The 17,758-nt window shown below is 38.8% G+C and overlaps 2 protein-coding genes across 2 annotated transcripts in view; both read left to right on the top strand.

Moving 5' to 3' along the window:
* Positions 1 to 4,336: 4,336 nt before the first annotated feature.
* Positions 4,337 to 6,431, top strand: LOC122986367 (proteoglycan 4-like). The gene is made up of 2 exons (XM_044357596.1): positions 4,337 to 4,728; positions 5,326 to 6,431. Exons 1-2 carry the CDS (start codon positions 4,536 to 4,538, stop codon positions 6,429 to 6,431), a joined length of 1,299 nt encoding a protein of 432 aa, XP_044213531.1. The 5' UTR covers positions 4,337 to 4,535.
* Positions 6,432 to 6,531: 100 nt separating this feature from the next.
* Positions 6,532 to 17,758, top strand: part of LOC122971556 (proteoglycan 4-like) — a 28,705-nt gene continuing 17,478 nt past the window's right edge. The window contains exon 1 of the mRNA XM_044338370.1: positions 6,532 to 6,737. Within this exon, the coding sequence (XP_044194305.1) occupies positions 6,545 to 6,737 (193 nt within the window). The 5' untranslated portion in view covers positions 6,532 to 6,544. The remainder of the gene's footprint in view (positions 6,738 to 17,758) is intronic.

Raw genomic sequence — 17,758 nt, 5'->3', positions numbered from 1 at the left:
AAGTCTTAGGGAAGCCTATTATGACAAATAGATTCATTCCAAATATCATTTTGTGTTAAATGATAGTCTACTATTGTTGTGATACCCTCAGGGAAATTGTCTTATCACTTTGTGCCAGGGAGATCAATGTGCTGCTCAAGATATTAAACCCCCTTCATCCCCATGTTTCTTGTCACAAATAGATGGCGTCTTCCTCTACTTGGCCACCCTGCTCCACTAATGAGGCAAATAAGATGGATATTTGGTGGCATTATGGCCTTTGTTTTGTTTTTATGTTTACATTTTGCTGCAGTAGCATTTAATTTAAGTAGCAGAGAGGAAAGCTGCATGTCCTACAGTGCATCATTGGTTGTTATACTGCAGAACCCACCAGTTTTGTTCTGGATATAATGAGCAGAGTATAAATGGTTCTGGAGATATTTTCTGTGTTCTGCTGCATTTGAGCTGCAAATGTAAATGTGTTTCATTACTACTTCTTTTCCTGTCATTATTTGAAATTGAAATGGATTGCAATCAGCAACAATTTCTAAAGATTGGAACATTTCCGCAATGATGTAACACAGGGACCAGTTGTAGTAAAGGTGACAACACGTCCATCAACAGTTATGTGCCACATTTATGTGTCCACAAGCCGTTCTCTCACTGCAAACTGCTCTGGTCAATTAACGAAATGTAAAAATATAAAAAGGTGCCACAGACTGTGTTGTGTATTTTCTTGAATTGGGACAGATTGTTTTCACCAGCTCAGTGGTGTGCTTTTATAGGGATGTGTAGGCAGAGGGAAGCATCATAATCTGGCACTGGGAGCTGAGGGTGGGAAAGAATGGTCTCTAATGAACCATGATGGATGAGGAAAACAATTCATTCAGATGAGAATAAGATGCATTATATCAGATCTGTCAACAGTAGTATAATTGCAGTGTGAAGCATGGGAGTGTGAGAAAAACAACTGTCCCACACTTATATATTCCAATTCCAAATTAATTTTGATCACGAATAAAGGAAATCTGATCATCCTTATTTATTTATGTATGTATGTATTTATTTATTTATTTATTTTTGCATGTCTTCATACTATTAGCCATGTTGTATTTCCCTTTTGCTATGGCTGTGCTTATTGTAAATTTGAACATTTTACAGCATACTGTAAATTTTAATTTGTCTGAGATGATAATACCATCAAAAAAGTTATGAAAAAAGAAAAAAGAAGAAATTGTAGCATCACAAGAAATATTCAGTCACCTCAATCATAACCTCTAATCAATCCAGGTTATTTACATTTGTCATTTGTTTTTATTTTTATTTGCTAAATACTGTAAATCATTTTGAAATATGTGTTATAAACTGTATGCTCAGATTGACAACATACTATTTTTGCTGTTTTTAATATTTTTAAGTTTATATTCTCAAACTTAGCATGAAATAAACAGCTGAACCAGCTACCAATGACCTTGTAAATAATGTGAAATTCAGTTGATTCACAGAATCAGAGAATCCTCCAACTTTTTGCAAAAGCTCATCTCTGGAGAAAAGTGAAATAACATCCTAGCTTAGGCAAATATCATGTTTGTGGAGACATTTTTTCAGATGAAACAGAAATGTGAAATGGCATTTTCTGCAAGCAAGAGAACAGTCCCAAAATTTCTTAATCTGACTGTGACCAGAATCCACAAGAGATCAGATAAGGGGACACTGCAGACCACTGTTATGGATCTGTTCGCCTGGTCCACCAGAGGGCACTATTGTCCTGTCTGCTCCATCCTACCAAACCCGCTCAGGGCGTTTTCCCAAGCCAAGGTGCTTGTAAGGCCCGTTTCTGGTTGTATGTTACAGCTCAAGGTATTGTGTTTGTAAACTCCTCTTCCTCCCACTCCTTTTCTGCCTCTCTGGAGGCTCAGGCTGTCTTACATCCCTTATCACACTGCTGGGTCTGACGGTGCTGTGTGTATCATTGTGTGTTTTTGTGTGTTAGCTACAGTATAAGTGCAATTCTTGTGTTTATGTTGTAATGATGGAAGGCGGATGTCGGATGATGATGTTAAGTGCATGATGATAGTGCTCAGGCTGCATTTGCTCCCCACAGTAATTTAGGTTGACTGATTATTTAATTGACTTCTTAATGGCTGACACTGCTTTTTGTTATGTTTAGTTGCATGATCATATCCTAACAGCTAGTGTACATCTTTATAATGAACTTGTACAATTGAGACACTAACAATTTAACACACAAACTCAGAATTTTGTTTACTTAAGCGAAATATTATTTTGCCTTTATGTGCTTTCATGCAAATAAAAATATTCCTTCTTGTTAATTTGATGGTTTTTCTTATGTGATAACAGCGGATCAGTTTGCTCAAGTAAGAACTTTTTTTTGCAAAATCAATGATGTCTCCAACACTTCCTCTGTTGTTACAGTTGTACCTGGTTCCAGACATTTCAAGCTAAGATAGAAAGTAAAAGGGAAAACTGCTGGTGCTTTCTCCACCATCTAACTGGATGCCTACTAAGAGCCAATGGCTCCTCTTCTTTGTATTTCTTGACCTTATCCTCAGCCCGATCATACAGTGACAGAGGAGAGCCCTGCCTTGGATGAGCTTGGATGAGAAGACGTCTCTCTAAATAAATCTGCTAGAGCACAGGTACCTGCTGAGTTCATATTTCTTCTGCAGTGCAGGGATTTGGAAAAAAAAAACACTGTCAGCTATTTCTTGTTCTGGTACATAGTTCTTTTTTTTTTTTTTTTTGAAATTGAAATTACTAATACAGTTTTAAAAATCAAGTCATCATAACCAAGGCCAGATGGCTTACATTGTCATATTTAATTATATGTGTGTATGAATATGTGCGCTGGAAATAATACAGTGACACACTCTACATGTGCCAACCAAAACTGAGAAAAACATTTTCTCAGTTTGACAGATTTCCCTCTGCTGTCATGCTGTGGGCTTCCAACTTTTGTCTGAGAAACGAAACAGGAATGAGAGAGAGAAAAAAGTGAACCCACAGAGAATTATCAGCCGACCCTGCAGTTCCTTTCTCTACAAAGCTCATTGATTTGGTTTTCCAGCCCACAACTTCACTGTTTTGATTCAGGCAGTCTGCAGCAGAAGGCTGTTTTCATTGAGAAATCAAGTGAACACTACCTGCCAAGCATCAAACAGCAAATAATCTGAATAGGCTACTGTTTGCTAACAAGTTCACCAATACAACCTAAAAGGTGATTACATGTGAATGTTGTCCTCACAGTGTGTTTCCGCTGCCCCCGAGTGGCCAAAAAGTGTTACCTGCAGGATTAATGATAAACATAATCTTTCTGTTACTTAATCATGGAAAAGGATTCTGTTGTGATAAAACAAAAAGGAGGGAGAAAGCCAATTGTAAGCAACATACATGCTTAATGCATGCCATGAAGAGGACTTAAGGTGCACAGGTGAAAGAACGTGATAAATGAGAGGCAAATAAAGTCACATTAGTGAGGTAGAGTTTGTTAATTATCCAGGGTAATACCTTTCTGCAATATTTTTTATTGATGTTGTCAGACAATCAATACATGAATCTCAAAGACCACAAAGACCTGTACAGGCAGCAACGAGAGCAACTGCAAATAAACTAAAATGTATATAAAATTATTGTCAGGTTGGGGAAGCAGGAGTGGACGCCAAACACAGAGGCTGTAATGCAGAGTTGATGAAAAAATCTCCTTCAATCATGGATGGTCATTAACAGGCAAACAGAGCTGAACAGAACTAGCAGACGAAACAAAACGAATGATCCAACAAAGACTCAACTCAAAACCAGACCTTAAATACAGACTAAACTAATCAGGGAATGGGGAACAGGTGACGAGACACAAGGGCAGGCTGGGAGTGATTGGCTGAGGAAACACAGGAAGCAGGGCAAGGCTGACGAGACTGATACAGGGCAGGTGTGGGGAAGACACAGAGCAGGGCTAATGAGGGTGAAGCAGGGCAGGTGAGAAGGAGTACATGAACACACACAAGGGAAACACAGTAACAAAACCAAAACCCAGAAAACACAATACTCTAAATACAACCCACACCAACCTGTCCAAGAACCATCATGAACCTAACCTAAAGTATACAACACACCAGGCTAAACAACAAAAGGCAGTCCAAACCCACCACCCAAATATAACAAGAAAGGAAGGACTAAACAAAAGTGCAAACCAGGAGACCCCAAAGAACACAAGAACATAAAAATACCAAAAAACACACAAAGTCCAGGCAGGGTGTGACAATTATAATGTTAGAAATTGTTAATAATGAAAAAAAAAGGTTTTTATGATTAGTATTGTAAATTAAGGTGGCTAAAAAGTCAAATACAATCAATGATGTAAACATTCTAAAAAAAAACAGTATGACTCAATAAATAGACCTCAGAACACAAATGATGTCAGAGCCTTCTATGACCTAACAAAGGCTTTCTGCAGGAGGGGGTACAAGCCAGTAAAGCTTAGTTCACATTTAAGAGTCTAACATTACTGTAAGAAAGAGTACTTTCGAAGAGACGTAAAGATGACTTCCCACAATTTGTGCCCGTACGGACTGAAGAGCTTGTTGGAGTGTATTACCAGAGCAGCACTGCTATCTCAACCTGGTGATAATCCCGACTTTTTATTTGAGTATTTATCAGAGCTGATCAACTTCAGAAGATGTCACCCTGAAGATGATCCCAAGATTGTTTCCTTCAACTACCAAGAGATGTGGGGTAAGCTACTGTTCAAAAATATATAATATAATCCTTATTTATTTCATAATTTGTAATAATTAATTACACAGCAAGCTAACCTGATCAAGGACTTTTTCATAGATTAGTCAAGTGATATTATCTTAAGGTTTTGATGCAGCCAATCAGCCAAATACTTCACCCATTGCAACACAGTAATTTTTGAAGTGGTGAATAAAATTAATATTCTTGCAATATTTAAAGCAAACAATCAGATACTTACATTTAAGTTTTGTTTAACTTATGTGTGGGCCAGTTTAGAATCTTGTTAGTGAGGGTTTATACATTTTGTAGTCGTAGTCATGACAACATTTAAACTGCTACATTTGTTGTTTACACATAAAATTTCAGACTCCGTTCACACAAAACAACCTGCTTCAACTTTCAAACATATCAAAAACACTTTATCAATTTTAATCCAAGGCTAGTTAAAGTATTGGCACAAACTGAATGGATTTAGATCAGAATTAAAGGCAGAATTAAGACATCACTGCAAATAATATATAATAAAAAAAGATCATTGAATTCTATCTCTTGTGGCACACAATCTCATGTCATTTTGTAAATTGCCCTTTCCAGAGAACAAGTTCCTGGGAACGAAAAAAGCGTCAAAGACTCCAATCACCGCGTCTGCAGCAGCACCACAAGTTCCATCGCAGGCTGAGGTAGAAGAGACTTTGAAGGAGCTGTACTTGGATTTGGCATCTTCTACTGATGGAAACGTTGTAAAAAAACCTCAAAAGGAGAGAATGCCAACCAACAAAACTTCAGGAAAGGACAAGAAGCCCTCTGCATCTCCCATGTATCCCACACCGACACCACCTCCCCGTGTGGGAAGACAACATGGGAAGAATGTACCACCACCTTTCCTTGTTGTAAAGGGAGAAAGGAAGCCTGCACCACCCCCCCGCAATGTCAGCATGAAGACACGTAGAGTGTCCTCAGTGAAGGTTCCTATTCAACAGGAGAGTAAAGGAACCTGTGAAGATGTCAGGAAAACGCCACAAACACGCCGGCGCACACTAACACCAATTCCAGCCAAATCTTCAGAACCAGAGAAGGTTTCAGTGTCAGTATCCAGAGTGGCCAGTAAACCTGCCAAACCTTCCAGTGTTCCCATACCAATAGTGACACACAAGCTTGTTCTCCCACCTATTCCACAGAGGAAAAAACAAGATGGCCAGGTATCTGTGGTCCAGGGCAAGGCTGCGCCCACTAAACCCAGGAAAAGTTCACCAATGAACAGGGAGGTGATGCCAGACGAGACCAGCAGCAGGCCTCCAGTACGCAAAGCACGGGGGCCACTAAAGGCAAAGGCAAAAGCAGTACCAAAAACAGCTCCTGTACCTGGACCAGAGAGCACTAAAGAACCAGGACCAGAGAGGCCCAGAGAGACCACACCTGCCCCACCTACTGATCCGAAGCCAGAGAAGAAGAGGATACGTCCTGACACGGCACCAGAGAAAACCAGAGCACCGAGAATTCTGCGGCCACTGAGGGCAAGGGTAAAGCCGGTGGAAAACAGGACTGTAGAGGGTATTCAGGGTACAGCCTTCGGTAGACCAGGCTCTAGTACTTTTAATAACACTCACCCTCATTTGGCGCATGTGGTCCATATAATAAGATACAGACGGATGCAGATTAGATCCTCTTCTCAGGGTCACAGTGGTCCCTCATTAAATTAACCACACCACTATTAAATATAAGGAGGTTTCCCAAATAGAGTAATTCCACTAGTGCCCCCATAGTGAGAGTCTAACATTACTGTAGGAAAGAGTACTTTCAAAGAGACGTAAAGATGACTTCCCACAATTTGTGCCCTTACGGACTGAAGAGCTTGTTGGAGTGTATTACCAGAGCAGCACTGCTATCTCAACCTGGTGATAATCCCAACTTTTTATTCGAGTATTTATCAGAGCTGGTCAACTTCAGAAGATGTCACCCTGACGATGATCCCAAGATTGTTTCCTTCAACTACCAAGAGATGTGGGGTAAGCTACTGTTCAGAAATATATAATATAATCCTTATTTATTTCATAATTTGTAATAATTAATTACACAGCAAGCTAACCTGATCAAGGACTTTTTCATAGATTAGTCAAATGATGTTATCTTAAGGTTTTGATGCAGCCAATCAGCCAAATACTTCACCCATTGCAACACAGTAATTTTTGAAGTGGTGAATAAAATTAATATTCTTGCAATATTTATAACAAACAATCAGATACTTACATTTAAGTTTTGTTTAACTTATATGTGGGCCAGTTTAGAATCTTGTTAGTGAGGGTTTATACATTTTGTAGTCGTAGTCATGACAACATTTAAACTGTTACATTTGTTGTTTACACATAAAATTTCAGACTCCGTTCACACAAAACAACCTGCTTCAACTTTCAAACATATCAAAAACAGTTCATCAATTTTAATCCAAGGCTAGTTAAAGTATTGGCACAGACTGAATGGATTTAGATCAGAATTAAAGGCAGAATTAAGACATCACTGCAAATAATATATAATAAAAAAAGATCATTGAATTCTATCTCTTGTGGCACACAATCTCATGTCATTTTGTAAATTGCCCTTTCCAGAGAACAAGTTCCTGGGAACAAAAAAAGTGTCAAAGACTCCAATCACCGCGTCTGCAGCAGCACCACAAGTTCCATCGCAGGCCCAGGTAGAGGAGACTTTGAAGGAGCTGTACTTGGATTTGGCATCTTCTACTGATGGAAACGTTGTAAAACAACATCAAAAGGAGAGAATGCCAACCAACAAAACTTCAGGAAAGGACAAGAAGCCCTCTGCATCTCCCATGTATCCCACCTCCTCGTGTGGGAAGACAACATGGGATGAATGTACCACCACCTTTCCTTGTTGTAAAGGGAGAAAGGAAGCCTGCACCACCTCCCCGCAATGTCAGCATGAAGACACGTAGAGTGTCCTCAGTGAAGGTTCCTATTCAACAGGAGAGTAAAGGAACCTGTGAAGATGTCAGGAAAACGCCACAAACATGCGCACACTAACACTAATTCGAGCCAAATCTTCAGAACCGGAGAAAGTTTCAGTGTCAGAATCCAGAGTGGCCAGTAAACCTGCCAAACCTTCCAGTGTTCCCATACCAATAGTGACACACAAGCTTGTTCTCCCACCTATTCCACAGAGGAAAAAACAAGATGGCCAGGTATCTGTGGTCCAGGGCAAGGCTGCGCCCACTAAACCCAGGAAAAGTTCACCAATGAACAGGGAGGTGATGCCAGACGAGACCAGCAGCAGGCCTCCAGTACGCAAAGCACGGGGGCCACTAAAGGCAAAGGCAAAAGCAGTACCAAAAACAGCTCCTGTACCTGGACCAGAGAGCACTAAAGAACCAGGACCAGAGAGGCCCAGAGAGACCACACCTGCCCCACCTACTGATCCGAAGCCAGAGAAGAAGAGGATACGTCCTGACACGGCACCAGAGAAAACCAGAGCACCGAGAATTCTGCGGCCACTGAGGGCAAGGGTAAAGCCGGTGGAAAACAGGACTGCAGAGGGTATTCAGGGTACAGCCTTCGGTAGACCAGGCTCTAGTACTTTTACTAACACTTACCCTCATTTGGCGCATGTGGTCCATATAATAAGATATAGACGGATGCAGATTAGATCCTCTCCTCAGGGTCACAGTGGTCCCTCATTAAGTTAACCACACCACTATTAAATATAAAGAGGTTTCCCAAATAGAGTAATTCCACTAGTGACCCCATGGTGATTTTGAAATGCTTGAAATTCAGCCCCGACCTAATTTCTGTCATGCTGCCCACCAGGTACCCATCAGCCTTGGAAGGGGGTCCCCTCTTGTGTGATCCTTCTCAAGGTTTCTTCCCCCTCTACCTGTTAAAGGGTTTTGGAGGGAGTTTTTCCTTGCCCACTTGAGGGGGGGGCCTTATCATGTGGGTTTAATGTAACATAATTAAATGTTAAATTCGAGGTGGTCAAGGGCGTAAGTTAGGGTTAAGGTTGTGTACACACACACATATACATACATACATATATTCATGAGTATACAAATACACATACATCATATGGGTTAAATTTGTTAAATGTGTTAGATGAGTCTGGTCGAGTTGGCGAAAGTTTGGTTTCACAAGGTGATGGTGGGGGATGCATATACATATATATGCTATATAAAACTGTTAAAATCAATAAAATACCTTAAATAGATTCCACAGTTGTGATATTTTATTATTACCGAGAACAAACCTTAAAACAATGTGAACTCTCACCTGTAAGTCATAGCTCTTTGCCAGCAGCAAGATGGCAATTGATGTAGATTCATTATTTATGAGTTATTTGTTTCTATAGGCGGATGGTTCTGCCCAATTTACTGACTGAGAAAAAGACATTTCCTGTCTAAACTTGATTTAATTTAAATAACTGGCTAAGAAGTTAAATTGTCCCACAAAAAAGAAAAGATTAAAGTCAAAAAATGAATACAGATTTGCGTGGGAGAACAGTTCTTCTTTCTAACCCCATTAATCATATTAATCTTATTAATACCTGGTAAAGACACTGAATAAAGCACGTTAAAAATCAGTATTTCTCTCATGCTGTTCCGCGGACACAGGACATGTGGATGGGCCGTGAGTCAAACTACCGCAGTTTGCTCGGCTTGTTTTGACAACTTAAGATCCAGACATTCAGGAGGATTTTAACGGGAGCTGAATTATCCACAGAGGTCTCCTCCTCCCGAAAACAAACTTACACGGTAATTAAAAGTGGTAAAAACACTGAATGAAACAGTTTCATGTTAAAAATCAGTGTTTCTCTGACGGACATCGGATGTCCGGATGGGCTGCTGATAACGTTTTCTCAGCTTGTTTCTCTGATAATTTAAGATACAGACGTTCAGGAGGTTTTTTTGGAGCCAGATTATCAGCAGGGGACTCCTCTGCCCCAAAACAAATTTACACATGGATTAAAACCGGTAAAAACACTCAATAAAGCAGTTTTATGTAAAAAATCAGTGTTGTGCAGGTGTACTCTTTGGAAGAGGGGGTATGACGCCATTGAGAAGTGACAAAATGAAATGGACCGTTACCTTGATTAAAATCACGGATTTCTCTGGGTTTGAAAATTGTTGGAAATATTTGGGATATTGTAAGTACACAACTGAACAAAATATATAAAATAGGTCTAGTTGTGGAATAGTTCCATATTATCCCAGACAGCAGACCAACACTGAATCAATGTTGATTGATCAACGAAACTATCATTGAATCAATGTTGAAATTTAACTCTAACTCAAAGTAAATAAAACATCCTTCAATCAGACATTAATTAACATGCAATTTTATTTATTTGTGCCCCACATCCTGTTTGAACAGGAAATAACATCACATTCAGGAAAGCAAGAGGCTCTCAAAATGTCATTTCATTCATTCAAAATGTATAGAGCTTAAAATCTTAAAATACAACTTATATGATAAATTAGATGACAAAATGACTTAAACAATTAGATGGGAATGTTAATTCTGAATTTATTAAAGCAGAATCCGCATGATGCTCTAAAATTTGAATGTCATAAATTCTTGCGAAAATGAAGTGCATGGACACAGCTTTTTTTGCAGCTGTTATTTCCAAGAGAAAAGCCTGGAAAATCATAACATATGCAAAAAGCAAGAGAAGTAAATGCAAATGGAAGCTTGCCAATATTTAGAGCTTAAAATACAATTTATGTATTACAGATTATGATAAATTGGGTAACACACTGACTTAAAACATTCCTATCTATCAGCACAATGCCCTTAACAGTGCACAAAAATTGAAAAGTCATAAATTCATATGAAGTTTAAGTGCAGAGACCTTTTTTCTACAGCTCTATTTGCCAGGAGAAGAGCCTAGAATACTATGACAACATATACCAAATGCAAACTCACCCACAAAGACAGAAACACCACAGTACTACAGACTCAGATATTACCATAGTTCAACACTGTTCAGGACTTGATACTTTCCAAGGACTGAGGATACTCTCCTGAGGCCAAAGGGTGGCCTTAACCCTCATTAAATGTCCCCTGTTCAGGGGCATAACAAAGCCATTTTTTGCACTGTCACAGCAAAGACAAACTCTGAGGCCTCCTTTTTCTCTGCATTCACTTTTGTAAGGCTAGAATAAAAAAACAGGAAATTAGAACTGCACAGTGTGTATGGGGTGTGTCAGTTGCAGAGAATTATTAGTGCTGAATTCACATGCCTGAATATCTGTTGTAATATTCTGATTATACTGAAAGAAAATTCTATCAGGATTTGAGTTTTTTTCTCATTTCATGCATTTATTTACATTACTAGATTGCTCTGATCACATTATATTTGCAAAACATAAATATATTGAATATTACAAGGTATTCCCACTAAAACACATGTAATACGTGGCTTATTTTCTATTTAATTACAGTCTAAAGCTGGCAAAGTGTCTTGCTTTGGTTTGTCTGTTGGCATGACCAAGTTATGATAGACAGAAGGTGGGTCCGTAATATTTGGAAATGTGACCAATTATGTGTAATTAATTTGCCACAAAATCAAGTACTAGTGTAACTTGAAATTTGATAAAATGTTTATTTTGAAGTTAAATTCAAATTTAAGACTATTTGACTTGATATAGACATTTTCCTTTTAAAGACCTGCAGACACACTGGTGGACTGAATGGAAAAGCAAGGTAAAATCCAACTTGGTTCCATGTCTCTAGCTACTACAGTCCTTTAGATATGGCACTTGGTATGGGGCCCAAACAGTGATCCATTGGCGCTAGAGCGAAGGTCACAGGGTCACCAACATTGACAGGATTCACCCTGTAGGCAACATTAATGTTTACACAAAATTTCATTGCAATCTACCAAATAGATTTTGAGATATATCAGTCTTGACCTTACTGCTGACAAACAGACTGACGTGCAGGGTTCCAAGCAGACCAAAAACTTTTGCAAATAAAATTTATGGGATGGAAAATATTTTAAGAAAAAGAAAAAAACTGAAATCATACTGTAATTGCAGCCAAAACTGAAATCATACCACAATTGCCCTTTTTCTCCATTCTCCACTGACCGTGAATGCAGTTTTTTGTTTATGCGTATCTTTCAGTTTCTTCCCTGCACAGTTCATCTGAGAGGCCAGCTGATACTCAGGGGCATATTGGCATAGAACATGAATAGGTTACAAAAAATGCCATGCAGGTACATGGGAATATATTTTACTTGCTAGACAATATTCAAAACAATATTTGTCTAATATGTGGTGAATAAAAAACTTGCTTTTCTTAAAAAACTTTAGATTTAAATTACCATCACACATCTGCCATCTTCACTCTGACGATCCGCTCAGCTTCTTCCAACTTGGTCTTTCAGAGAAGCTGGCACTGCCTGGCTCTTTTACCGCAACAAAAGATGTGTTTTATCATTTAAGTGAATTAGTAAAACCCCCGTCACCCCCACCTATATTGATATGGTCATTCACATACAATTTCTCAAGTGAGTGGCTTGCCATTTGTGGAGTTTCCAGCATTCTTACATTTGTAGCACTTCACATCTTGGTAAAGGAGCTCAAAACTAGCAGGGCTTGCAGTGACTGAATGGATAGCAATCTCTAAATTTTTACATAAATAAATGTGCACTATGTAAAAAAAATTTAAATTTTTTTTTACAAAGACTATTTTTTGGCATTTCTGATTTATTTGATATTGAGAGTGAAGAGAGACAGGAAAGGCAGAGGAGAGAGAAGGGATGACATGCAGCAAAGGGCCTGGGCTGTATTTGAACCCAGGCCGCTGTGGTAAGGACTCAGCCTTTATACATGGTATGCACGCTCTACAAGGTGAGCTACCGGGCACCCCCACTACCTAAAGTGAGAGTGCCAAACCACAGCCACTGACTACAGTGGGATGAAAAAGAGCATATCAGTCTTTTAAGCATCAGGGGCCAGATTTAAAATATATAGAGGTAAATGGACTATTACTATGATTGTTAATCAGCCCAGTGTTTAAAATGAAAACATTATAAGCAGACATGCAGTCAATGGCTGTGAAATATAACATTTTCTATAGATTTCCACTAGCATAAAGTCATTGTGGTGTTGATTGGTTGTGTAGCACTCGGCTTCTAACACTACTATTTAGTAAGGATTTTAATAATGTTGGAACAGAATCAGAGGATACCAGATTCGAACAGGAGGCAGAAATGGTTATTTGCAACATTAAATGACCACATGAGACAAGAAGCTGCAAACTGGTACCTTGTAATATCTTTTTTTTTAAATAAACAAAATAAATAAAAAAAATAAAATAACTTTAAATGCAGTTAATAGTTCAATTCCACAAAGTCAGTTTCTCAGTTTCAATTTAGCAACAAATTATTTCTTCTGTCACTTTTTCTTTTGGTTTTGAACCACTGAGTTCTTTTCAACTACTAGTCTGTTTTGACTGGGTGCACCCTTCTATAGGTAAACTAAATTCTCAATATCTGGATCCAAGGTTAGTTAGGTAACAATATCAGAACCATATCCTGTTCAATATTATCACTTCACAACACTCTTCAACCTTGCAACAGTTCACCATTCACTGCTCTAGCAATAACAAAATCACTTTAACCAAGGCACAATAATACACCATATCAATAGTATGAATACTTAGTCCACTCATTTAAACCAGTGCTGGTTATGGCTCGGTCCTTCCACAGGCACAGGGAATGCGTTTGAAGAAGAATGAAGAAGGTAAGCGTCTTTTCCAAATCAAGTCAAAAAATGAAGAGTAAAGTCAGAGTCTGGGATTTTGGATTGTGCAAGTGGGGCTGGGGGTTGAGCATGAAAGTGGTGCTGGCCTTGTGCAGTTAAGATGTTTACCCTACCGCCGTGGCAGGAGAGAGGTAAGGTTGACAGTTCTCGGCTCTGGGCTCTCGGTTCAGGGATCTTCAATCCAGGGATCTGGATTGAAGATCTGGTCTTGTCTGGTTTGGCTCACCATCAACTTCAAATCAACTCAAAAAACCTGACTTACAGTCATTGACACGGCCAGAAATGATCATTAATCAATTGCCATTCTGATTTGTCAGGAATGATTAATTCCTTGAACCTCAACAAATTATATACATATAATGTAAAAAATCAACACATTTTAAATAACCTTTACAGTAAATGAATTTCTGAGTAAAATGAACTAAATAACTATTTTTTATCTTAACCTGGTATTTTTAAATTAAAACAATATTACATGAATTACAGACCAACAGTGTGAACTTTACACTCTATATTCTTGGGTGATTCTTCAATTCGGGGCACTTTTGACTTTTGGAGTTTTGAAAAAATAATGTTCTTTAATCTCTGTTTTTTCTATTTCAAAAGGTTTATCAATTGGTCTGGAACAAAGATCTTAGCATAGCTTTGATTGTACTTCATGATAATTTTGATATTATGATGCTTTTTTCAAAGTTGTCACAGCAAAATGTCATTACCATCACAAAAACAAAACAGTGATTTTAATACAAAATGATTTGACAAGCAAAGTTTTCACAATCATTCCAGTAAGTACAAAACATGCTCTTTAAGAATTATGTTATAAATATTTGTAAGTACATTTAAAATACATTTTAACATGTTCTCACAAACTTTTTAATATATTGCCTTGTCTCAACAATGAAATATTGCGTAATAATCAGAATATTTGAATTGCAATGTATATTTTTTCAGAAAATGCAAATTTAGACTTTTAAACATTATCACAATGATTGAGGTAAAACCCAAGTTAACAAAAAAGTAATATTTTCTATAAAAAAATGTCTTGTGACGGTAATGACAATGTATTCCGGTAATGACAACATGTTTTGGTAATGACATAAAAATTAACACTGGTGTTTTTTGTTGTTTTTACAACTAATGAAAGATAAAGAAAATACTACTTTTTAAAAAGAACACCTTTTGAACACTTAACCTTCCATTAAAACGAATCACTTGGTAAACTACCACAGCATTGCTTATGTAATATCTTCTTTGGGCCAGCTGGCTCATTTCTGACATAAAAAAGGATCAAACAAGAGAATTGGCATGCTCAACTCAAATGTCCCATATGATGGGTGCCAATCCAAAAATGATAAAATGGAAAATAAAGTTTTCAGCACTCTCAAATAAGTGTGTTGCATTTTAATTCATGCACAGCAACAGTGGCGTGACCCATATTAAACAACAGTCAGGGACCTGCCGGTGATTATCAACCAGCTTATACAAATCATCAGAACAATGTCATTGAAAGACAAATACTAGTACGAAATACAGTAGAGTAAGAAAAATAGTATTTAAGTCGGTAAAAAACATATATCACATTCTGTGACTGCAACAACCACATAAGTAACCAATTGATTTTACACACTAGCAATAAGAAAATGCACTTAACAATATAAAAACTCATCATGTGCAGAACCTCAATAGCAGAATTAAAGTGTCTGGCTTTATTTTTTAGCACTTTTTTTAATTAACAGCACTCAAATATCACTTTGTAAAAAGATATTTTGACAGTTTAGAGTGTGCTACCAATATAAACCTTAGACACAAGTTTGTCTCATTCTCTGAGGGAGCACAACATCTCCCACACATTCTCTGGTAGCCTCATGTGCCTTTTTGTGACAGGCTGGGGCTCTGGGACAAGACCAAGCAGATCATGTGGCTGATACCACAGGACATCATCTTTCATAGGCCAAAAGAAACGGTTCTTGCCAATGATGCTCATTGTTTTCACAAGGGTACAACCTGCTGCATCTACATCCTGAATGATGCCTGGATACACATCTTGGTCATATTGAATGGCACACCATTGTCCTATCAGTTGATCTGTGATCTCTGAAATGGGGACAAGTGTTGATGGCTGTATGTCCATCTCAGGTGGCTGCAGATCCAGGGGTGATCCTTCCTGGCTTGTAGTTGGCTCATCTCGCTGAATGGCCACTGTCTGTGGGCCATAGCACTTGCACTCCTCTGGAGCTGAACAGAAACAGCTGAGTACTCGCCACTTGATGTGACCTGGATTGTTGGTGAAAATCTGTACAAAAATTAAAACAATTGGGTGTTACTGAATATACTACATTCACAGAATACATAAAGACTAATTTAATAAATAAATATTATAATATATAAAATACTCCACCAGGGGTCCGTTTCACAAAGCAGGTTCAACAAACTCTAGTCTAATCCTGAACTCTTGAGTTGATCTACTCTGAGATAAGAAACTCTGAGTTTCCGGTTCCAGAACAGCTGATTTGAGTCAGTTTATTCAACTCGGAGTAGTTTCACCTGGAGTTAAGCGCGTGCACCACAACTATAAAAAGCCAGCATCAATGGAGCCCCGATTCAACGAGTCACCATGGCAACGGGGAAGAGGAGGGCTGCGTATTTCGCCCCACCAGAATTAGAAATCTTAATGCGATAATACGGCGAGTTTGAACATGTTTTCAAAAAGAAGTGCAACACCGCTGCAGCTGCAAAAGAGAGGGAGATGGCGTGGGAGAACTTCGCTGCTCGGGTCAATGCGTAAGTTTAAATGTAGTCCTTTGCAATCACAATAATATTACAGAGGAAAACTGCTTGATTGGTCGCCTATTAATTTATTTTATTTAGGTCCAATCCCGCGAGGGAGAAGCGCACTTGGCAGCAGTTTAGGATAAAATATAAAAACATTGTTCAAACTTTACATTGTAAAGTAAATATTAAGTGGCTGTTTGACTGTGCAGTTGTTTTATCCCCAACATAATGCTGGTTTCACACACATAAATGTCTTCTCATCTACATCATGTTCTGTTAAATAATTAATCCTATTTAAATTAACACAGACTTCTACCCAGCCAACAGAAAGAAGGCAGATGTCCGTAAAACGGGTGGCGGTCCAGCACCGCCACCTCTAACGGAGGCAGAGGAGCTGGCCCTAAGCCAGAATTTAGGAAGGCCAGTGGCTGGCCCCGACACTGTACAAAAAACTTCCGTTTGCAAAGAAACGCAGCGCAACATACATCTGCTGGGATGTGAGAGCATGATTACGATTCGTAATGTTGCAAATGTAAGGACGGATTAGGTTTTGTATGTAGATGATGGACTGTGACGTGAAACGGTACCGCTCAAAAAGATAATTGTCTGGAAATGCTAGAACATCTATGCGTGGTCTGATAATCATCTCTCAACGAATATTTAATTCTCTGCGCAGTAATGCTGCACCTTCATCCACGGGATCGTTATCAAAAGGACATGCCATGTTAGTGAAAAAGTCGCCACCTACTGTGCCTAATGGACTTCTAATATACTGACTCTGATTTTTTTAATGATTTTTCTAAATGACAGACGGCAGAACTAGGCTACGCCAAAACTCGCCTGCTGACTGAACGAATAAGGAAATCAAATGGAGTGTGTGGCTCTGAAAGAGGGCGGAGACTGAGAGAAACTCGAGGTTCATTGAGAAAAACCTGGTCCCGACCAGGTTAGGTTCATAGAGTCTGTTACTACGGTAACTGACCAAGAGCTTAAGTTACCCCTCTCTGTGAAACAGGCTAGAGTTATCCCTCTTTCTCTGGTTTGAGTTACCTCCCTTTTTGAAACGGAAAACTCAGAGTTTCCCTTATTTCAGGGTTAACAGACCCTGAGTTTTCACTAAACCTGCTTTGTGAAACGGACCCCTGATGTATTTTCATTGTTCCATGAACTGTTTCCAGTTGATTTGGTAGCAAGGCATCCTTTGCTGAAATGTCTTCTTCAGTGACATGGAAGAGCTTGATCTTTTATTGCTCCTTCGACAGGACATCGAAGAGGATCTCACCACTTGGTATATCTATTCCACGGGCAACAATAGCATCAGCATTTTGTTTTATTGCTGCCCCAACTCCATCTGCAGGCCCTTTGCCATGCCCGGCCTCCAAAAAGTTCCAGGTCACCCTGTTGAACCCAAACCTAAAGGGCATTGTGGAGAGTAAATAAAAATTCTTCTTGGATCGGTACTGGGTTGTAGGGCCGTCACTT

This window comes from Thunnus albacares, chromosome 1 (assembly GCF_914725855.1).
Source record: "Thunnus albacares chromosome 1, fThuAlb1.1, whole genome shotgun sequence".
Lineage (NCBI taxonomy): Eukaryota > Metazoa > Chordata > Actinopteri > Scombriformes > Scombridae > Thunnus > Thunnus albacares.
Note: the sequence above shows the minus strand (reverse complement) of the source record. Positions and strands in the feature narration are given on the sequence as shown.